We start from the raw sequence: 24,068 nt of genomic DNA, 5'->3' as shown, positions 1-24,068 counted from the left end.
CGTACGTAACCAGGACGTTCCCCTTCATATGGGAACTTCAACGTGTGTCTGTTATTAAACAGACTTTTGGGAGACTGTATGGAAAGCGCCACAGCAGCTAAGCCTGTCGCGTCTCTGATGTGTAGTTTGCCAAGCCAAAGCGTGAGCGCACTGACATCACCAAGAGCGCAACCTTCCAACGTCCCCTAGGCCCAACATATTACCATTACATGGGAATAAAAGTTTTAAATCAGGGGTCGTAAGTGTGCTTTTACCTAGCTAATATAGACTAGGGATTTTGGAAATACGACAGTACGTTGGGGAAAGCGTGCCAGTCCCCGAAGGGGGAGGACGCAGCGGAGACCACCTGCTACCCTAAAAGGGGAGACCTGATTGGTAAGGAGACATATGGACTAGCCCTAATGAGGGGGAGTGCTACATATGATAAGCTGGTTAGCGGTTTAGGGAAGACACGGGACCGCCTAATAAGGGGGAACACACCGTGGTAATAATGCATATGACATCACCAAATGGGGATGCACATAGCTGGCACCGATCCTCAATATGCGTGTAGACATAATGGGCATACCAACCGCACACTGAGCCATGCACTCGACTCCTCCGCTGAGTCGATGCTGGGGGCCTCGGAGGAATTCTCTAGGGTTCGCCTGGGAAGGGAAACTTACTAGTAGAATAGGAAAAAGCGCACGCATCTCCGGTTTAGGGAGCCTGGCGCAGCAAGCGTTTGTGACACCGAGCTTAATTCTCCCCCGATTGATTGGGATTTCCCAATAACCGGGAGAAAACTGCTCCACTCGGAGGTTATAAAACCTCGCAAATGTGTTAGGTGTCGCCCAACCCGCAGCTCTGCAGATATCTGTGAGAGAGGCGCCGCGTGCTAACGCCAATGAGGAAGCGACACCTCTAGTGGAGTGCGCTCTCACGTTAGGAGGGCGCGGCTCGCCCTGGCATTGATAAGCGAGGGCGATGGCATCAACTAACCAGTGGGCCAACCTCTGTTTTGACACGGCACTTCCCTTCTGCCGGCCACCATAACAGATAAAGAGCTGTTCACATGATCTTACATTTTGCGTTCGTTCCACGTAAAGGCGCAAGGCGCGAACGGGACAAAGCAGTGAGTTTGGGCTGAGCCTGCCTCCTCCGCAGGCAGCGCTTGCAGGTTCACCACCTGATCTATAAATGGGGGTGGTAGGAACCTTGGGCACATAGCCAGGTCGGGGTCTCAGGACAACGTGAGAGTAACCCGGCCCGAATTCAAGGCACGATTCGCTGACCGAAAATGCCTCCAGATCCCCAACTCTCTTGAATGGCGCCAATGCGATCAGCAGAGCTGTCATAATGACAGAATACAGAATCGAGTGGCTAAAACAGATCTCTCTGCAGCCACCAGGACTAAAGAGAGATCCAAGAGGGCATGAGAGGGGGGCGGGATGATTTAATCGCCGCGCGCCTCTGAGGAATCGGATGATTAGATCATGCTTCCCGAGCGTGTTGCCATCCACCGCGTCATGATGAGCGGAGATGCCGCCACGTAAACCTTCAGTGTGGAGGGTGACAGCCTACGCTCCAGCTTATCCTGAAGGAAGGATAACACAATGCTAATCCGGCAAGTTCGGGGGTCTTCTCGGGGAGAAGCGCACCACTCAGAGAATAGACTCCACTTCAGGGCGTAGGCATGCCTCGTAGAGGGTGCTCTAGCCTGAGTGATGGTGTTAAGTACCGCGGGCGGTAAGTCACCAAAGTCCTCCGCGCTCCGTCTATGGACCACACGTGGAGGTTCCAGAGATCTGGGCGTGGGTGCCAGATGGTGCCCCGTCCCTGAGAGAGGAGGTCCTCCCTTAGGGGAATGCGCCAAGGAGGGGCCGCCGCGAGGAGTGTGAGCTCCGAAACCCAGGTCCGGTTGGGCCAGAGGGGCGCAACAAACAAGACCTGCTCCTCGTCCTCCCTGACTTTGCACAAAGTTTGTGCGATTAGGCTCACTGGGGGAAACGCATATTTGCGCGTGCCCGATGGCCAGCTGTGAGCCAGTGCATCCGTGCCGAGGGGGGCCTCGGTCAGGGAATAAAACAGCTGGCAATGTGCGTTCTCGGTGGAAGCAACAGATCGATCTGGGGCTTCCCCAAAGCGCGCCCATATCAGCTGGACCGAATCGGGGGTGGAGTCTCCACTCTCCTCGGGACACTAGCTGCCGTGAGAGCGCATAGGCTGCACGGTTGAGCTCGCCCGGGATGTGAATGGCACACAGTGATTTCAGCCGCGTGTGACTCCAAAGGAGCAGACGGCGAGCGAGCTGAGGCATGCGGCGAGAGCGCATACCCTCCATATGGTTGATATAAGCCACCGCCGCCATGCTGTCCGTCCTGACCAGCATGTGTTTCTGCTCCAACACCGGAAAAAAGCGGCGGAGAGCCAGATACACTGCCAACAGCTCCAGGCAGTTGATATGCCAATGCAGGCGGGGTCCGGACCACGAACCCGCGGCTGCATGCTCGTTGCACACGGCCCCCCAGCCCGTGCTGGAGGCATGTGTCATTACGACAACATGCCTGGATACTAGCCCTAGGGGCACTCCGGCCCGTAGAAAAGCCAGATCCGTCCAGGGGCTGAGGGTGCGGAGACACAGCAGAGTGATGTTCACCCGGTGCGTACCCGCGCGCCATGCCCGTCTGGGGACTCGATCGCGAAGCCAATGCTGAAGTGGTCTCATATGAAGCAAACCGAGCGGCGAGACCGCGGCTGCGGATGCCATATGCCCCAGGAGCCCCTGAAAACATTTCAGTGGGACCACTATTTTCCTGTGGAGCTCGTTACACAGGAAAGCATTAGCCTGGCGCGCTCCTCGGAGAGGCGCGCAACCATAGCAACCGAATCCAGCTCCAGCCCGAGGTAAGAGATCCTCTGCACAGGGCAAAGTTTGCTCTTCTCTCGGTTGACCTGAAACCCCAACTGGTCGAGGTGCCGAAGCACTTTGACTCTGTGCATAATCAACTGATCGCGAGAGGAGGCTAAAATGAGCCAGTCATCGAGATAGTTGAGTGTGCGGATGCCCGCAAGCCGCAGTGGCGCAGAGCACCCTCCGCGAGCTTGGTGAAAACCCGCGGAGACAGAGAGAGCCCGAAGGGGAGGACTTTGTACTGCCACGCTCGTCCTTCGAACGCAAACCGGAGAAAAGGGCGGTGGCGTGGAAGAATAGAGACATGAAAATACGCGTCCTTCAGGTCTATGGCTGCAGACCAATCCTGAGGACGGACGCTCTGAAGCAAGCGTTTCTGCGTGAGCATTCTGAAAGCATTTAGTGTAAATGACAGTTCAGTCTGCGCAGATCTAGGATTGGTCTTAACCCCCCCGCTCTTTTTTGGGCACGATGAAATACGGGCTGTAGAACCCGGACTCCATCTCGGCTGGAGGGACCTGCTCGATTGCGTCCTTCGCCAGGAGGACCGCAATCTCCTCTCGCAAGACAGGGGCGCTCACGGGGATCACCCTCGTGAAAAGGACACCCGTGAACTTGGGAGGGCGAATAGCGAACTGAATCGCATAGCCGAGTCTGACCGTCCGTATGAGCCACCGCGATGCGCTGGGCAGCGCTAACCAGGCTGGCAGAGCGCGCGCTAATGGCACCATCGGAGCGATCACTGACGTGCCAGCGGAGGGGCAGCTCGGGATGGGAGTGCTCATCCCGGGAAGCGGTGCGTCCCGGGGAAGAGCTGAAAATAAGAGAATTTCTCTTACCTTCCTCCCTGGATCCCGCGGTGAGGCCAGAGTGAGAGAAAGGAGTCCGTCCTGCTGCACTCTGAGGGCCTGAGGCGAAGGGTCCCGGTGCTGCGAGCTGAAAGGCGGAGCGTCCCAGACTGGCAGTACTCGGGCTCGCGCATCCGGAGAGAGAGGAAACTGCTCTTTTGGAAATTTGGTTGCCGCCAGCCCAGGGGCCGGCAGCGAGGAGTTTAAAGTCGTTGTGGACTGATTTAATAATCCTCGGCCCCCCACCGAGGAAAGAGCAGGTCCCCTCTTTTCCGAATGGCCCGTCCCAGGAACGCTTCGCGGTCCGTTTACTGGACTTAGCGGCGCCCTGGGGCGGGGGCGTTGCAGTCCCGCGGGAGGCTCGGCATTGCCGCCTGGCCGGAGGCGGGCAGCGAAAGCGGAGCAGATGAAGCCGCGGGTGGACGCCCTCGGCGAAGAGCAACCGCAGCGGAAGGGGCAGCGGGAGGAGCAGTTTTTTGAGCCCGCTGATAGATGACCTCACCCCTCGCCTTGGACTGCTTTTCACCGCGGAGAATTCCTGGGTGAACTCCCCGACGGTGTCGCCGAAAAGGCCAGCCTGGGATACGGGAGCGTTAAGAAAGCAAGCTTTGTCAACGTCTCTCATATAGCCAAGCTCAGCCAGGGGTGGCATTCCTGGACCACTAATGTGGCCATCGTCTTCCCCAGGGCACGAGCAGCCGATTTAATAGTCATGAGAGCATAATCGGTTGCCGTGCGGAGCTCATGCAGCAAGCCTGGGGGAGAACCGCCCTCCTGCATCTTGGCCAGCTTCTCGGCTTGGTAGCGTTGATAGGTGGCCATAGCGTGCAGAGCGGAGGTGGCCTGGCCCGCAGCAGTGCAGGCTCTGGCCGTGAGAGACTCAGATAACCTGCACGCTTTGGAAGGGAGTGAGGGCGGACCTCTCCGAGTGGAGCAGCTCTGCGGACAGAGCACGCTCCGCCCGGGGAATCGCCTCATAACCCCTGGCCGCTCCGTCATCGAGGGAGGTGAGAGCAGGAGCGCACGAGGACCGGGCAGAAAAAGGTGCCCTCCATGCCTGCGTGAGCTCTCTGTGTACCTTCGGGAAGAAGGGGACGGGGGGTCTAAAAGGCTTCGCCTTCTTCACCCCCACGTAACACCCATCTAAGCGGTCCGGCCGCGGTTCTGGGGGACAAGCCATCTCCAGTCCCACGGCCGAAGCAGCCCGGAATAACACGGCTAACATGTCCGACTCCAGATCCGAAACCTCACTGATAACCCCGGAGGGTGGCAGGGGGTCCGGATCTTCATCAGAGCATGTCAGCCCGCCCTCCGATGCAGCGATGGACATCACGTCCCCGGTGTCATCTAATGAGAGCGCGGCCAACCCAGAGGATGGACCAGCGCTAACACTCGAAGCAGAAACAGAGCGCACTGACGAGGAGCGAGGGGTCCGCGGGCCCGAAGGCGACGGATTAGCCCCCACTGTAACCCTCAGGCCTGCCCGAGTGCTAACCGCTTGGCGGGGAGCAGCAGGGGTGACTTGCCCTAATAAAAGAGCTCGCCGCGACCTCAGTTGCGCAACAGTCAAGCCATCGCAATGCGGGCAAGAACTGTCCGCGAGCACCGCATCAACATGTTGGACCCCCAAGCATGTGACGCAGTACTCGTGCCTGTCATCCGGGGAGAGGAAACCACCGCATCCAGAAACGCACGGTCGAAACGACATCTTTAAAAAGACGCGCTGCACGACCGTGTGCTCTCTTAGGGAATTCTGCTCTTTTAACAAACTGCTCTTTCAGGTCACCAGCGAAATGCCAAGGGGACGGGAAACCCAGCTCGACCGCCGCTAGAACGTCTTCCCTCGCACTGGTGAGAATAATGCTTTCTTCAATGTTGGAAGTCAGCTCAGCAGAAGGGTTCTTCAGTCTCAGATCGGGTCTGAAGCAACAATTCTGATGAGCTGGCTCCAGCAGCTGACTGATATAGCCCTAATTGGCTCATCAGTTTCAGCTGTGGAGCTAAGCTCCGCCAATTCAATTGGCATTTCATTGGCCCGTTTTCTTATCTTCAGATGTGATTGGTCGTCTAAAGCACTCCCAAAAGTCTGTTTAATAACAGACACACGTTGAAGTTCCCATATGAAGGGGAACTATTTATCTATTCTGACAAAAAAATTATAATTAATACACTAATAAATGGGCGTCACGGTGGGGCAGTGGGTAGCACGATCGCCTCACAGAAAGAAGGTCGCTGGTTCAAGCCCCGGCTGGGTCATTTGGCATTTCTGTGTGGAGTTTGCATGTTCTCCCTGTGTTTGCGTGGATTTCCTCTGGGTGCTTCGGTTTCCCCCACAGTCTAAAGACATGCACTATAGGTGAATTGAATAAGCTAAATTGGCCGTAAATTGTGTGTGTGTGTGTGTGTGTGTGTGTGAGAGAGAATGTAAGAGTGTATGCAGTGCTAAATTTGTGAATTGCGAAGTCCCAGATCGGGGTAATGGATCCGGCTGCGTAAAACGTATATTGGATAAATTGGTGGTTCATTCTGCTGTGGCGACCCCTGATTATTAAAGGGACTAAGCTGAAAAGATAATGGATGGATGAACACGAAAAGTCCAAAATTGGTGGAAACTATGATTATATTATTAAAAATTATAATTAATTTATAGAACAGCACACAGTAAAAAAACTAAAATTTTCGTAAAAAATTTAACTATTAAAAATACATTATAAAATACATTATAAAATACATTAGGGACATAAAAGAAATTTCTAAATTCATTCAATCATTTTCCTTTGGCTTAGTCTCTTATCAAGTCGCCACAGTGGAATGAACTGCTAACTACTCTGGCATATGTGTTACACAGCTGATGCCTTTCTGGGAAACCCAAAAATGCCAACTGGCCCAGCCGGGACTCCAACTAGCGACCTTCTTGCTGTGAGGTGACAGTGCTAACCCCTGAGCAACCATGCCGCTTCCAAGTTAGATGTACTAAAATCTAACAACATAACTTTGTAACACAGACAAAAATACAACCACAAGCATATGTGGATGAGAAACCAATGCTCATCACAAACAATTTTCCCCACAAACAGAGAAGCATACTAATAAATAGAAGGTGCTCAGTGTCATTTATACAACTACTAAACACCATCATGATAACAATACACATAAAATTATAGTAATGTGCAATAAACCTTATGTATCAATTTTAGATGTAACATAAAACTCTAATGTGCATAACTCAAAAAATTAACTCTCTCTAGCCCTATCTGTGCAGTGTGAAGCGGCTCTCACACTGGACATGAAAAGCTCTGCACTATGAAATTCATTCATTTCAATGGCTTGCGATGCACAAGGGCATTTTACATGCACGCCTCGGTCAAAGTTCAAAATAGCTCAAAAGCTCTATTCCGATCTATACTGATCTACGCATGAATCTAACATGCTCATCAGAAAAGCAAAATGTCCACTTTGCTACAGTACGTTGCTGTCATGGCAATGCTGTTAAAATGACGCCTCTTGTCGGTGCAATAGCCCAGAGGTTAGTGCGCTGACATATGGTGCTAAAGCGCCCCGGGCATCCCGAGTTCGAATTCTGACACTGGGACCTTTACCGATCCTACACCCCTCTTTCTCCAACTTCACTTCCTATCAAAGTACTGTCCAGTCGAATAAAGGCAAAACTGCCAAAAAAATAATAATAATAATAATAATTAATAATAAAATAAATGATGCCTCAACTCTTTCAGTCAATACAACTTAACTTTCATTAAAATGTGATTATGTCATTGTCATTATGTCATTAAGTCAGCATTATGTGAGCTATTGAGTTTTTAAAAAAGTCTTGTAGGATTTCTTTTCGACCAAGTGCATCCAGAATTTTCGGTTTTGGCACAGAATTTTCATTTCTGTATATCTCCCCCCAAAAAACTATAATATTAGAGCTTAAAAAACTGCTAGTGAATTGTCATGGCATGATTTTTACTGCTCAACTGTCCGGACAAAACATCAAGAGCACCACTAAGCAATGTTAAGATGGCAGATTTTAAATTGCGTACCTCCGGACAGCCATTCCCGCAAATACCATTGAGATGAATGGTAATGCTAACGCATAGCTCTCTCTCTCTCCAGGTATTACAAGCCTCCCCGGGCCACCCAGTGAAGTTGGGGTAGATTGAGTAATTTAATGGCCGCTTTTGATGGCAGTGAACTGGTGGTGGGTTTCTCCATAGTATAGGTGACAGCTCAAATATATATTCTCCTCATGGCCCTCTCTTCTCGCTCTCTCCCCACCTGTGATCATTCAGTAAAGTGATGACATTTTCATTCTGATGGAAAATGCGCCGGAGCGCTTCTGTCATCTCTCTTGGCCTAAAACAAAGTGTACATAAGTTCAGTTTCCCTATTGCCCCTTTACTCCCTTCCAGTTCTCTCTCGCTCTCCTTCTATTCTCTCCTCGTCCACTCACATTGTTGCGTGGCATGGTGCCCTCTTCAGATAGTTCTTAAGTGATGGCGACGGGGCAGCTAAAGATGAACCTCTAAAGGCTTTCACATAGATTGCTATAGGCCCGGAGTGCAGGATGCTGGGAAAAATCTTGTGCGGACTCTTTTTTTCCTCCTCTTCTCTCTCTAAGTCAAGCGGCAGGGGTCAAACGCTGGGGAAATTTCCGCATGCTAAACAGGCTGGAAGAAGGTCGGACTGTACGTTTTCATACAGTCCAATGAGACGGTCCATCGTGGGTGCAGGAGTTGAGCATTAGCCCCTAAATCAAGGCCTGCTCCATTGCTCCGTTTCCCTGGTCGCTCAACTGCAGCCAGAGGACACGCAAAGACAATAAGGACAAACAGCCAATGGCATGACTGGCGGAAGGGGCGTACTTTATGATTATATGGAAAACACTCAGTTGATTAATGCACCCATGCCGTGGATAGGGACAGCTTCTCAAATTTGACATACAGGTTGGTCAGATAAATCGCTCTAGTGTGAGATTTTTGTGGTGGACACTTTTTTTTTAAACAGGGGTTACACATTGCATCTTCAGAGGGTTATGGCTTTGACATGTGCAGGCTATTTTTTGTATAATGGTGAGGAATAACGAGACCTGAGATGCGTTTCGTCCTCTTGCAGAGAGCAAATGTCCGTCACCTCATTAGCGTATCTCTCTGATAAAACATTGTCATATAAAAGGTGAGAACGGCCATCTTCACTTCTGTTCATGCCTTGTTAGTGTGCATGTGTGTGTGTGTGTGCTGTTCAAGGACGAGACCTAGTGAGGGTTGAATGTTTTCCCCTTTTCAAGATAAATTTTATTCATAAAACCAGTTTAAATACATAAAAAACCCATAGAAAAATCCATACATCTGTATAATTTATGTGGCATTATAAATATTTTTGGTCATACTCACTGTATGTGGATATTGCGAGCATCCAATACGGTCAGGATGGGGGGTTCTACATAAGTAGGAGGCAACTGGCCTGTAAACAGGGTAACCTGGGTACTGTTGGTACATCCTGCCTCAGTACAGGCACTCAACAGCAACTTATGGGGAGTAAACACACCAACATCTGGATAGAGAGAGGGAAAAAAACATTAACACTCCAGAAAATACTATGAAACCTTGTTGTCAAATACAATTTGGAATAGGGCTGCACGATATATCATTTCAGCATCTATATTTTATTGTGTGCATCTGCAATAGTCACATTGCAGGATGTGCAATGTTGAGCCTGGATTAAAGTTTAGTACACTCAGAAAAAAAGGTACACGGTGGTACAAATAATGTTCCTTTGTAAAAATTGTGTATGAAAATTGAAAATGGTACAGAAAAGACCTCTTATGATACAGTTCTGTGCCTTTTATGGTACAACTGAAATGAAGACACACAATTGCTCTCATATAAAAGGTACAAAAGTGCAGAACAACTCCCCCTTTATTGCAATACCTATGAAAATAAATATGACTGGAAAGGCAATATGATTTTATGAATAATTTCCATATTAAAGCAAGAATCATCATTTAAAGGTACAGTTGAAGTCAGAATTATTAGCCCCCTGAATTATTTTTTGCCCCAATTTTTGTTTAACGGAGAGAAGAGTTTTTTCAACACATTTCTAAACATAATAGTTTTAATAACTCATCTCTTATAACGGATTTATTTTATCTTTGCCATGATGACAGTACATAATATTTGACTAGATATTTTTCAAGACACTTCTATACAGCTTAAAGTGACATTTAAAAGGCTTAACTAAGTTAACTAGGCAAGTCTGGAATGGGAAGAATAAAAGCAGAGGGAAATATTTAAAAAAGAAAAAAAAATTCAAATAATTCTGATTTCAACTGTATACGTTTAAAAAAAACTCAAACATTAATTATCAAGTTATATAATACAATAATACAAAACATCTGGTAAAACATAAAACTATAGGTATTGTAAACTAAACATTTAAGGCATTTTAAATAAATGTTTGGCACAAATTTGTTTCTGTGTCCTAAGGTACGATTCTGACCCATAAAAAGGTACTGCCCCAGTGACAAGGGTTTGTACATTCTTTGGTACAACATTGTACCGTTTTTTTTTCTGAGAGTGTAGGAGTCACAGTTCAGATCACATGTGAGTCACTGTAGTAGAATAGGAGTAAAAGTTTTTGAGGCCTGTTACTGTATGAGGATTTTAAAAGGATTCAGGGATAAGAAATTGTACCATTTGTAACTTTAATAACAATTTATTTTACTGAATACTTCTACAATGAGGGCTATGCAGAATTATTTTACAATCGATTATTCAATTACGTGAATACTGTTAGACTCCTCAGAAAAATATAAACACTATTCCATTTGTATCTTTTGCACGATTGTATCTACACTTATGCTAAGATTGTTTGCGATTTTTTGCAAATACATTCCCCTACAAAATCATCCTTATTGATGGAAAATTATATATTTGTTCTAAATAGCGCTATTGATTAAATTGTATTCATATTGCTATGTACCCTATATATAGCAGAAAAACAAAAAAGCGCAATGTTAGATTTTACAATATCTTGCTGCCCTAATTTGAAACACACATTAACAAATAAACAAGATTTAATAATAAATAATTGATAAATTAATAAATTTTGTGTTTTTCCTATAAGCAAGACTAAGAGTGCAACAGAAAATCATACTTTGATCCTTAAATATAAAACAAAAAATGCATTAAAAATCTCCTTAGTTTAATGAGCACCTGCCCTCCCCCCTCAATTTAAATGGACACACTGCTTCCTTAAAACTCTGCAATATATTCATATTTCATCTTTCATTCCTAAAATTACCTTAAAATTGTAATCTAAATTGTAATCTGTAGTCCAGCTTCTCTGAATGAATTTTGAATGTGAGTTTACCCTATTCTACAACAGACAAACTACCTCAGATAATGCTATTATGACCTGAAAGCTGCGATCTAAATCTGTCATACTGCAGAATTTTCACGTTGTTATGTTGCCCATTGCTATGCCTTCTTTACACATATAGCTGAAATCATCTGTTAATGACTTGTCCTGCGAAACCACAGTCGCAAACACTGCCGCTTCCAAAGCTCCTCTTGAAGAGAAGGAGGATCTCTCCTTGAAGCACCTGAAAGCAGTTTACTGTCAAGGAAGGAGGAATAAAAAGGCGAGATATTCCAAAATCACAGCGGGGGCAGCATGGAAGCTGAGCTAAGATATCCTGAAAGAAATTGGAATCCCCGGGTTTGCGCGTGGCGGGTGAAAGGGAGGGAACAGCAGCCGCAGCAATGCAGCGCTCCATAGCTTCTTATCACATCAGACCTCTGCCTTTACAACGACCCACAATAAATACGGGATACCCCACCGAGCAGACTGAAAATAACATCCTGCCGCACAATGTGTCTTATGAGAAATGCCCTCAAAGCCTAGGGTCCATTTTCTGCTTCAGCTCGGGGTTGTAATACATATGTAGTCAGGCATATCTTTAGAGAAGCTCAGGCTGATCAAAAGGAAAGAGATGTAAACGGAGACCCCGGTGTGGAGCCTCTGAAGGTTTTATGGCTCTTTACACAGACTCAACGTGATATGCGCACAGGTATTTCTCTCCGAGGACATTGACTTCAGAATGACCTTAGTTTATGTGGGCTTGCTTGGGACCAGCGGCAGGTGAGTGAAAACAGAGAATGGTTAGGCGCTGCAATAAAATCATATTCGGATACATGGACGCCCCGATGATTACTCTCAGGCAAAGCTATAATTTTCAATCTGGATGTGGAATAAGACCCTGTTCTCACTGATTTGTTGGTACTGGTATAAGAACGCAATTGATTTTTTTTTGTACTCGGAAAAACAAGCTGAATGTTGTTTTGAATCAAATGAAACATTTGGTTTTGATAAGATAATAAAAAACATGCATTTGCACAAGACATTTAGAAATATGGTCTGGTCAAGCTCAGGCACTGGATTTGGTCTACACAATATTTGACATCCATTGATTACTTATTATTATTATTTATATTCTTTATAGCTAAAACATATGCTGGATAAGTTGGCGGTTCATTCCGCTGTAGCATCCCCTGAGTAATAAAAGGACAAAGCCAAAAAGAAAATTAATGAATGGATCTGGTCAAGCTCATGCACTGGGTTTGGTCTACACAATATTATACATCCATTGATTACTTATTATTATTATTATTTATATTCTTATCATAGGGCATCCACTGCGTAAAAAAACATATGCTGGATAAGTTGGCGGGTCATTTCGCTGTAGCGATCCCTGATTAATAAAGGGACGAAGCTAAAAAGAAAATGAATGAATGGATCTGGTCAAGCTCAGGCATTGGGTTTGGTCTACACAATATTTGACATCCATTGATTACTTATTATTATTATTATTATTTATATTCTTATCATAGGGCATCCACTGCGTAAAAAACATATGCTGGATTAGTTGGCGGTTCATTCCGCTGTGGCGACCCCTGACGAACAAAGGGACTAAGTCAAAGAAAAATGAATAAATATTCTTATTATCCAATAAAGTCCATTGGTGTTGATAGATGACGGTACTGGTGCTGCTGGGTAGAACTGTGCAATTCCAGTCGGTCGCAGTTCCACATTCTTAAAGCGATAGTTCACACATAAATAAAAATTACTTTACTCTCTCTCAGGTGGTTTATGAGTTTCTTTCTTCTGTTGAACACAAGAGGAGATATTTTGAAGAATGCTTGCATGACAGTTGACATAAAACAAAAGGACCAGGCTTCATACAACAGATACTGTTCAGGAATCTTACGATCAGCCCCAATATCGGTTTGGGATTTGGGGCTGATCGTAGGGAAATCCCTAACATTTTTGATACATAATGGTGTTAAATTATTTTTTGTGTATTGATATTAATGTATTTTTACAGTATATAAAAACACTATTAATCACTTTTCTCACCTGTAATGGTTTGCTCTAATTTAATCCAACATTTTAGAAATTTAGAGAAAAAAGAATAGATATTTGGTAGTGTTTTTGCAACAATATGTTCTTTCCATGATGATAATATCATTAGGTGATTAACAATGATAATAACATTAGGGATGGTTTTTATATCCATTGAAGTGATCATATCAAGATTATAAAATGACTATATTTGATAAAAGCACAGTACTTTTTCATATTTTATTAATTGAGGAATTATATAAAAGAAAAATACATTGCTGTTTTCACAAAATAGAAATAGAAAGCAGTATACCTGTTTTCACAATTGATATTAATCAGATGTTAAATAACAATACATTTACATTTACATTTAGTCATTTAGCAGACGCTTTTATCCAAAGCGACTTACAAATGAGGACAAGGAAGCAATTTACACAACTATAAGAGCAGCAGTGAACAAGTGCTATAGACAAGTTTCAGGTGTGTAAAGTCTAAGAAGCAAAGCATTAGAATTTTATTTTTTTTTTTTTTTGAGAGAGAGAGAGAGAGAGAGAGTACAGTTAGTGGTATAGCCAGAGAGGCAGTTAAGATTAGGAAGGAAAGTGGAGACTAAACAGTTGAGTTTTTAGTCGTTTCTTGAAGACAGCAAGTGACTCTGCTGTTCTGATGTAGTAAGGGAGTTCATTCCACCAACTGGGCAGATTGAATGCGAGAGTTCAAATGACAAATATAATAATGACATACAGGTGAAGTCAGAATTATTAAACCCTCTGAATTATTAGCCCCCCTGTTCATTTTTTCCCCCAATTTCTGTTTAACGGAGAGATTTTTTTCAACTCATTTCTAAACATAATAGTTTTAATAACTCATTTCTAATAACTGATTTATTTTATCTTTGCTTTAATGACAGTAAATAATATTTGACTAAGTATTTTTCAAGACATTTCTATACAGCTTAAAGCGACATTTAAAGGCTTAACTAAGTTAATTAGGTTAACTAGGCAGGTTAGGGTAATTAGGCAAGTTATTGTATAATGATGGTTTGTTCTGTAGACTATAGAAAAAAATATAGCTTGAAGGGACTAATAATTTTGACCTTAAAATGGTTTTTAATAAATTTAAAACTGCCTTTATTCTAGCCGAAATAAAACAAATAAGACTTTCTCCAGAAGAAAAAATATTATCAGACATACTGTGAAAATTTCCCTGCTTTGGGAAATATTTAAAAAAAGAAAATAAATTCAAAAGGGGTTTAATAATTTGGATTTCAATTGTTTTTAAAAAAGAAAATGATAATAGTAATAATGTGTTCCACAATATTTCTGTTTTAATTTAAATCCAATTAAAAATGTAGCTCTAGTGATCATAAGCCATATTTATGATACGTGAATATATAAGGACAATAAGGACATGTAAAATATAATGAATATTTATATTAGTCACAAGGTTTATTGGGTGCTTATGAGCTTCATTCAATCCAGTCATGGAAGTCTATATGTGTGTGTGTGTGTGTGTGTGTAGTAGAGTGCTGACATTCTGAATGATTCATCTCAGAGAGAATATACCTGTCCTGAGTGTAAATTGGCCTTTGGGGGGCTCCATATCATTTAGGCATGCTTCTCACCCCGGGTCAAACGGTGGCTGGAGCATTGGAGCCTTTTAATAAAACATCTCACAATGTTCATGCATTACCGCCAAGAGCAGGGGCTGCCGCTACTCACAAAAAGAGCACACAGGGAATAGAAAAAAAGAGAAAACAAACAACAAACAATGGCTGGCTGTTGGCCCTGTCTCCACTGGTAAGATGAAATACAGTAATACAAGTGAAGCTCTTTAGAGCCGGGCATCTGCTCCACCTATTCACTGCAGAATTTGATTAAATCAAGAGGAACATGGACAGCCATTCCCCTAGTTCATATCTGGCTCCTACAACCACTATTCACTTTGAATGCCTTTTTTTGCATTTTTTTATTAAAGCCAACATTCATTAATTTTTTTTTTTCGGCTTAGTCCTTTTATTAATCAGGGGTCACCACAGCAGAATGAACCGCCAACTTATGCAGCATATGTTTTACGCAACGGATGCCCTTCCAGCCGCAACCCAGCACTGGGAAACACCCATACACGCTTGAATTTACACATACACTACGGCCAATTTAGCTTATTCAGTTCACCTATACCACATGTCTTTGGACTGTGGGGGAAACCGGAGCACCCGGAGGAAACCCACGCAAACACAGGGAGAACATGCAAACTCCACACAGAAATGTCAACTGATCCAGCTGGGGCCAACCTTCTTGAACTACCAACAATCAAGAATACATAATAATATAGTGTCATGGCTTTTCAATCAATAAATGCCATCATAATGAAAGGCATTAGGGCAAAAACAGCCACGAACATAACAAAAAGGTAGTGAATTTTCCCAGAGTGTATTGTTGAGTTTTGAAAATTTCCAAAGCATTTTCCCAAAATATGTGTCAAAGTAAGATTTGTCACCAAAAATCATTCTATTTGCTGAAACACAGAGAAACGTGTGGCAACTTTAAGTCTCCAAATCACCCCAGAGCGGATGAAAACATCCCCAAAAGCACACAAGGGCTAATATCAATTTCAAGTGGTGCTGTAAAAAGCAGCAGAACTTCTTATCAAAGTGTTTTGAGCTGAAAATCATCCATAATCTTCACTTATTACTAACCTGTTTGACTTTATTTCTTTCAGACATCTACACAAGCCCTTAGATTTACCAAAAATGCTCATTTTGTTAGATGTCACCATTGCGGTGAACAGTGTTTGCTTTACTAGTTAGTTTCTCTGTGGTTGCCATAAGTATGTGTTATGAGAGGAGAGATGATCAGATGATGTCATCACGAAGTGGTTTGATTCACTGATTCATCTTGCCAGTGGACTTATTCTCAGGTTACGATGACAATGTGGTATTGATTATTGTTTATTGATAATAGTAACCCTGTGGTTCTACAGAATAAGACTCAGCTGTTCTATGAAAACATCTTAAGAACCTGATCCACTCCAAACACACACATATCAAGAGTGATTCTCAACAATGGTGACATATTCCTTGCAGCAATGCATGCTGGGAGCCTGAGATGAGTTTTGTATGATGATCCCAGCATGCACTACAGCATGAAGCATGTCACCATTGTTGAGATTCATATGCTGATTTTCGATGTCTGTGTGTTTCTAAAGTGACACAGATGTTCAAAACCTAAGGTGTACTATGTGTTTAATGTTAATTTTGAATTAAATCTATAGAATCAAAATTAATTTTAGAATTAGGTTTAGTTTGTTCAATGTTTGTTCAATGTTAAGTAAAGTTAAATATTTAAGTACACTGAAACTAACAAGGAATAACTACAACTTAATTGTACTGTAAATAAAGTTATAGTACATAAATAAAGTACATACAGTAATATACGCAAGTGCCAAGCCTAAGGTTAACTTAAAATATGATTCAATTCAAATCAATTCACTTTTGTTTCTATAGTGCTTTTACACTTCAACATAGATGAAGTTGTAGTAAACAGACTGCTTCAGTCCAGTTTTCAAAAAAACCGAAGCTTAGTTTAGTTCAGTTCAGTGTAATACAAATGTCACTGCTGAAAGACAAAACACCTGTTGCAAGTACATTATGCATTGTAGATTACAGAAAGCTAAATATGCTGGTTTTACTCTACGCAATTGACATTTAATCATTTAGCACAGGGGTGGCCAAACCTTTTGTTATGAACGGCCAAAAAACAAATTTTATTGAGGGCTTTAGGCCGAAGGGAAATATACCAAACTGCACTGTAAAAAATGCAGGGTTCCACACAATTCATTCAGGTTGTGCCAGCACAAATCAATTAAGTTAACACATTTAACTGGATTAAACACAAAATAATGTTTGTTGTTTAAAAAAGAACTGTGTTGTTTAAGCTTATTTCACATAAGTACTGTAAGTTGAACAAGCAGCAAAATATATATTTTTTGAGTTAGATTTCTTGTTTACAATAAAGTTTCGATGGATAATTTCTTAATTTATTTTGTATTATTAATAAATTAATAGACTTACGCATGTTAAATAATAGATGCATTTTTTTTTTTTTACATTTTATAATGAACTTATTACAATAAAAACAAAATTCCTTTTTTAACACAATGGAGATTAATGCTGAATACACCAGTAAAACAACTGCCTCTGCCGATGACTTCTGCATGGTCTTCAATCCATCAGTCAGAGTGTATTTGTTTTAATTAATTTACAACCGTTATTTGAAACATTTAATTTCAGTTTTCTTTTTGTAGCTCAACAATGAAACTACCAAAAACCCCCTCTTTTAAGATGAGATGTGGGGCCAAATTAAAGTTCATCAAATGCCAACTTAGGCCCGTGGGCCCTAGTTTAGTCATCTCTGATTTAGCAGATGCTTTTATTCAAAGCAACTTACTGAAGGGAGTGTATAAGTTTACTCAATCAGTTTAATTCAGTCAAATTATTAGGGTTTTCATTGTAAGAAAGAAATATTATAGCAGCTTCCATTTCATGCTGGCATGAAGCACATCCCATCAATCTTCACTTTTGATCCTCACAATTAGTTTAAACAGTTTAAAGAAACATCAATTAAATGACTTGAGTTCCTCTTTTGTCTTTTTAAAAAGCTAATCATACTGTTTAGTTTTATTTCTGTATTGTTGCAATTAATGTATAAAAATGTATATAGTTACTTCAGTATTTGCAGTTTACTACAGTATTTGCAGTTTAGTTTGTTCTTGTAGTATCAACATTATGGCACAACTGCTGTTGATACAATCTGCCTTGTAATGAATCTAGAACATTCATTTAATGAATAAGTAAAGGTCACAGATCCTGTCACTGCATATTTGACTCTGACTGAACACTATCCATTGAAGAAATGGATAGACATGTCCTAAGTTTCAATGTGTGCTTACCTGTGATATTAAAGCCGGTGCTGTTGCCTCTGTACAGGACAGTATTGTTTTTGTAAAGGATGTATTGGGTGATGATGCCATTGGGTTTTGGTGGATGGTTCCAGTGGACAGACAGAGAGTTGGGGTAGGAGACAGCAGCAGGTGGTGGGACCTCTTCAGGAGCTATTACATATAAAAATGAATGAAATTAACAAATGTTTTTAGGAAAGAGACAGAGGTTTTAATGTCAATTCCAAAGTTCTGAAATTAAAATGCTAAAAATATAATAATAATAATAATAATAATAATATAATACCAGTATTATTATTATTATTTTTATTATTATTAGTTGTATTTTAAAATAAAAAATATAATAATTTATATTTGTATAACATTTTAGCATTCATTGTTTAGAAATGACAACAATGTTAAAAAATGAACCTGCTCCTAGTTGCTTCTGTATGTGATGTTAGAACAATGTCAAAAAATTTCCCCCAAGAAGAATCAATACTGTAATTTGGGTTTGTAATCAAGTTCACATCAGATCGATTTTTTCACTCCACGATGACCCTTTATGTCATACCATCCTTTAAACAAGGCTATTTAGCTCAACTTAGATTAAAACCCTATCTACATTTTTCAAGCTCTACCCTCGCTGCCAAAAGAGAGAGAGAGAGAAAAAAAAAATCTGACAATATCAGCCTAAAAAGAGATCCAGTTTTATTTTGGACCAGCTCTATTTCTGCAATCAGACAGAGAAAATAATTGCCGCTGACAATTAATCTGTCTTTATTCCTGCCGTTTCATGTAGGGAAAAAGGCTCTCGGTCAATTGACATGACATTTTTTTCCCTCTCCGACTGAGGACTCTTTGTCTTGCCAGTGTGGTCAGACAGATGTGAAGGCAATAAAGAATGAGCCTGGAAGAGTTAAAAGAAGGAGAGAAAGAGAGGAACGATGTTTGGACCTCACCGGATTGAGCGGAAACGCTGGAAATGGGCCGCTTGATTCTCCATTTCATACTTTCCGGCTCCACAATCAATTCTTTTTAGCCCAAACTGTCTTTAGATTTACTTCTCTGGTTGAGTGAAATGAAGAAGCTTTCATTAATCTTTCAGATGCCTTACATTAAGACAAGGCTCTCGCATGAACAATGTAACAGCAATTAAAAAGCCCATTAATCTGCATTACAGCTATTAAAGATGCATGTCATTAAAGAAGAGAGAGTTCAACCCTTGTTCCTAAAACCACTCTCTCCCCAAAAAAAAAAAATCGAGACAGGGAAATAAAAAAATAAATAAGCACGAGCAATTACAGCCTGGCATTACACTTTGTCATCAAATTAGTTTGGAGTTTTCAAGCAAATGGCTTGGCACTATTTGAGCCCCCTCTCGTCACTTTTATTATTCATCAAAGAAATGTGGGAGTCAGGACCTTGGAAATGACTTTACCCTCTTGTGGAGTGTTGAAACCGGTGGCGAATGGGCTCTCGCTGCACCCGGTCTGAGTGCACGCCGTTAGGGTAATACTGTAGCTGCTAAAAGGAGCCAAGCCACTTAAAGTGCCTGCGAAAGAAGAGAGCAAGAGAACGTTTCAGAGAGCAAAGAGGCAAATGTCATTCTTTTCTCTTCCATATTTCAAAAAAAAAAAAAGAGCAGGCCTCCCCAACTCCGCTTCCTAAAGACTTAATGCAATGGCTTTTCAAACACAGCATAATATAACCATCACTTCTGATAATAGGTCTGGATTTAAAAAGGTCTTTATTATCAAACAGTAATATCTGCTATTAATCAGATGGATGGAAAGCGATGCGGCCTTTGCTATTCGGGATATGGGACACTAATGACGTTATTTAATGGATAAAGTGGCTGATGCTATTTAAAAGGGGGTTTCTTGCACGCTATGAAAGTCACTATCTAGTTCAGCTGTGATCAATATGCCTGTGACTTTAATTCATGGCTCTCTAGTTTTACTCATTTGTTTTTTTTTTTGAAGATCTCAGTTCAGGAAGGTTTGTTTTGTTTTTATTGACCTTATTCTTCAGTGCGGAAGTGTGCTCGTTTTAGCGATTGTTTTAGAACTTCCGATTCAGCTGCCTATGGGAGAAATGACTAGGAATAATAAACGGCAGAAAACGGTCAAACTACTTACTCTACAAACAAGTGTCTGCATGACAATACAGACAAAGTAGAATAATATAATAGGAAAATATCAGTTTGCAACACCAAGCAGCAAAACGAGCTGTTTTTAACGTTTAAAAATGAATGGAAGTGAATGAGACCGGAAGTCTCGAGCCAAAATTATTCACATGGCTGCGCCCACTCATATGCGGAGAATAAGGTGAATAGGGACACACATTGTATCAAAGACTATAGAATACACAAGACATGTCACTCGTTTTGAATGGGGAAAAGTGTAACGGTCAATATGGCGAATGAAGCTCCGCCTACTAGTACAGGAGTCAATCATCGATCACTATAGACTGACGTTTCTCTGTGGAAAGGCTAAAACTAGATGTGTGCTTTTAAGACAGTTTGGTGTTCAACAAACGCACTGGAATCTCAACGAATACTTGCTTCACAGACATAAGAATATACAGTATGTGCTTCTAAATTAATCAAGTGCACTTGAAAACAAAAGTTTTTTGGTTTTGTAATCTGTATGAAATGAACGCAAGGTACAGTCAAATGCTCATCACTTGACAGCAATTACTCAAACGCCCACAAACTTGTAAACAAAGAGTCGCTGTCATTTCTGGAGGAGATTCACCATCAAGACCAAGTTTTGATTACTTTAGAAGACCAGCACGATCGAACGCAGCATTGATCAGAGGACAATAATGTGTAGCACGGTCATAAATGAGTTTGGTGTTGTGATCTTGTTCCTTTTGAGTGCGCATGTGCGTTTTACATTTAGAAACGTAATTTATGAGACGGTTATAATATAAATTTATTGGTGGTTCCAAATATGTAATGAATTTGATGTTTGCCCATTCAGACAGAAAGCCCAAGCATACTGCCCGAGAGGAGTTTCAAAGATGGCCACCGAGTGAAATGACTTGCCTTAAAGGGACTTTGGCTGTATTTAATCAAATGATATTTTACCTATATTTATATTTTATATGGTTTCTTAAAGTCACTGATGAGTTATTGTATAAAAATAAATAAAATATTGTATAAAAATAAATAAATAAACACATAAATAACTGAATAAATTAATTAATTATATACATATATATTAATTACTTCATTTGAATTTTGTATATGTTATATCTTGTATTTTTGTATTACTATTTACTTGTATTACCATTTATTTATTACTATGTTTTTATTTACATTTATTTACATATATGTATTGTCTATTAATTAAAACACTACTACTACTATTACTAATAATAATAATAATAATAATAATTCTATATTTTATTATCAATTCATATTTAAAATTATATATGTGCATGTATTCCTTTAAATTTATAATATAATTTATTATTTGATTTCTCAAAAACTGTTTTATGATTTTTAACAACACATTAACATGCAACATATTGTTCAATTTTGTTCAAAAATATATTTTACTTGAGTAAATGAAAAACATAACTTTTTCATGCTGCAATGGTTTGCCAATAGGCTCTATATTAAAGTTTAGCAAAAAAAAAATCCATACAAAAAATGTGTGAAATATGAAATATGGGAGAAAATGTAGGCACTAATACAAGTTCATAGATGATTTTCATATAATATATGTTGAAGTTTTTAATAAGTATATAAACTTTAATGAAATAAATGTTACGCTTAAAAAAGTCACTTAGAACTAAGCATATATTAGTTAAAATAAACAACATGTTATGGAGGTTAAACTAAAAGAATCACCTTAATTACATAGACAACGATAAATGTAAATGCTTTGTGTTATAATCACAATAAGTTTGACAACTTTAAATATTAGTTACAAAGCCTATAAAACCATCTCAATTCAAATGCCATTCATTAACAACACATTCAAAGCGTAAATACTACAGATAAATAACGGTGCTGTTAAGATTTATGAATGAGAACACACAGCCTCAGCAAGTGTGGCTTTTAATTCATTTTTAGACTTTAAAACAGGATTTATTTTGGAAATTTGTCATCTAAAAATAAAGGCAGGATCCACTTAATGGAGTGTATGAGTGAATCTTTGGCCGACGTCCACTGTATCCATGTAGCAGACAGATTTTGGAAGAGTTGGAAGGTAAACACCCTAGCCGAGCTGTAATTGGCCAGGTAAGTGTAACTTCTTTTTTTTCTTTCTGTCAGACGTCTTTTAATTCAATTAAGAGCCTGACCCGCTCTCCTCTCGTTACCCACTCATTTGCTTTCGGAGTTTTTATCTGCCCGTGTAATTCCGCTTTTGGTGTCACGGCTATCATAAATTAGTGCGGCTTAGGCTTGCGCAGGTTGAAGCGTGCCAAGAACAAGACAAAAAAAGAGATCTTCTTGTTTCTCTTTGCCCAGAGACAGAGTGTAGCCACAGTGATTGGTCATCTGAGAACGTAACCGTTGTTTCAAGATCCTCATTTGTTCTTTGAAGTAATTTCAAGTAACCAAGCAGATTTTCAGACTATAAACTTGCAATGTCACATAGGGAACACTGTCGTGACTACACAATGTCGGCTGCATTAGTGCATTGAGCTTTTAAAGGGAAAATTGACTGAAAAACAAACTGTTTTATTTATTCACACTATTGTCATTCTGAACTTGTATGACGATGTCTTCGAAAGCACACAAAAAGGGATATTTAGCAAAATGTCTGAGCTGCTGTCTTTCATTATTGATAGTAAACAAAGATCAAAGACTGCAAAGCTCCAAAAAGTAGAAAAAAAAAAAAACAATAAAAGTGGTTCATAAAACTTGTGAAGTTCTGAGTTGTAAAGTTACATGACAGCTCAGCGTAGCACTTTTACTAAAAAATGAACAGTGAGCATTTACTTTAGTCATTTAGCATTTAGCAGTCATTTAGTCATTTAGCATTTACTTAAATTCAAACTAGAACATTTCTGTTACTCCCTGTGGAAAGATGTGTGCTGAAGTAAAATGTATTTACTTCAAATATTAAAAGTATATTTTCAGTAGGGTTGGGCGATGTTGACCAATTTGGCATCGTACGATGTCTAATGTGAAACATCGCGATGGACGATGGCATCATTGTGGTAGGCTGCGATGAATTAATTATTTAATTAATTAATTATTATTAATTATTTGTAGGCTAACGTTTCAACTAACTGACCCACATGGTCTTTGTTTTACCAATAACCAAATCATAATTAAGTAAAGATAAGTTACACACAAATTACCACCTGTCAATCACTTTTTCTGTGGGACTTTCTGTGGGCATGAATAGGCAGAGTGATCTGTGTCATTATAATGGTGTCGACAAACTTGGCTGGTAAAAAAGGTGCACAACCAACAGGAACCAACCAACAGTATCTGAGGTTTTTCGCTAAAATTACTAAGTACAAGTGTGAAAGTGAAAGATTGAAGCAGTGTACTAACGCTGTGATACATTACCTGATAGGTTCAAAAACCGAAGAGTCATCAGATAGAAACAAGATTAATTAAATATCACGTTTAACAGCTATATTGAGATGCCATCCAGCGGTACATCCTTGACAAACAGTCTGACATGCACTGCTCTCTGGGGTTTTGTGCTCAAACCACCCGCTGACTGCTGGAGCTCAGACGCGAAAATACGCCGCAGCGCATTACAGTGTGTGTGTGTGGTCACATGATGTGCGTTTTTAGCGGTATAGCGTGGAAGGGGATCTTTTCAGAAATGCTAGATGAAACATCAGTGTGGACTTGGATCGTTTTCGTTCTAAAATACACAGGGCCATGTGTATTATTTGCTGTTGCGACGAGGGCAGGGGGCGAAGGATCGCGATGCCGGCTCAGCATCGTGATGTCTATCGGCCATCGGCGATTGACGATGCCATCGTCAATCGCCGATGGCATCGTC

At 41.2% G+C, this 24,068-nt stretch overlaps 1 protein-coding gene across 1 annotated transcript in view; it reads right to left on the bottom strand.

Annotated features, from left to right (window-relative positions):
* Positions 1-24,068, bottom strand: part of ush2a (Usher syndrome 2A (autosomal recessive, mild)) — a 445,979-nt gene that overhangs the window by 270,399 nt on the left and 151,512 nt on the right. The window contains 3 exon segments of the mRNA XM_056477496.1: positions 9,135-9,294; positions 18,094-18,255; positions 19,523-19,636. Of these exon segments, the coding sequence (XP_056333471.1) occupies positions 9,135-9,294; positions 18,094-18,255; positions 19,523-19,636 (436 nt within the window).

The sequence above is a fragment of the Danio aesculapii genome, chromosome 17 (genome assembly GCF_903798145.1).
Source record: "Danio aesculapii chromosome 17, fDanAes4.1, whole genome shotgun sequence".
Taxonomy (NCBI): domain Eukaryota; kingdom Metazoa; phylum Chordata; class Actinopteri; order Cypriniformes; family Danionidae; genus Danio; species Danio aesculapii.
This window is presented reverse-complemented; position numbering and strand designations above follow the sequence as displayed.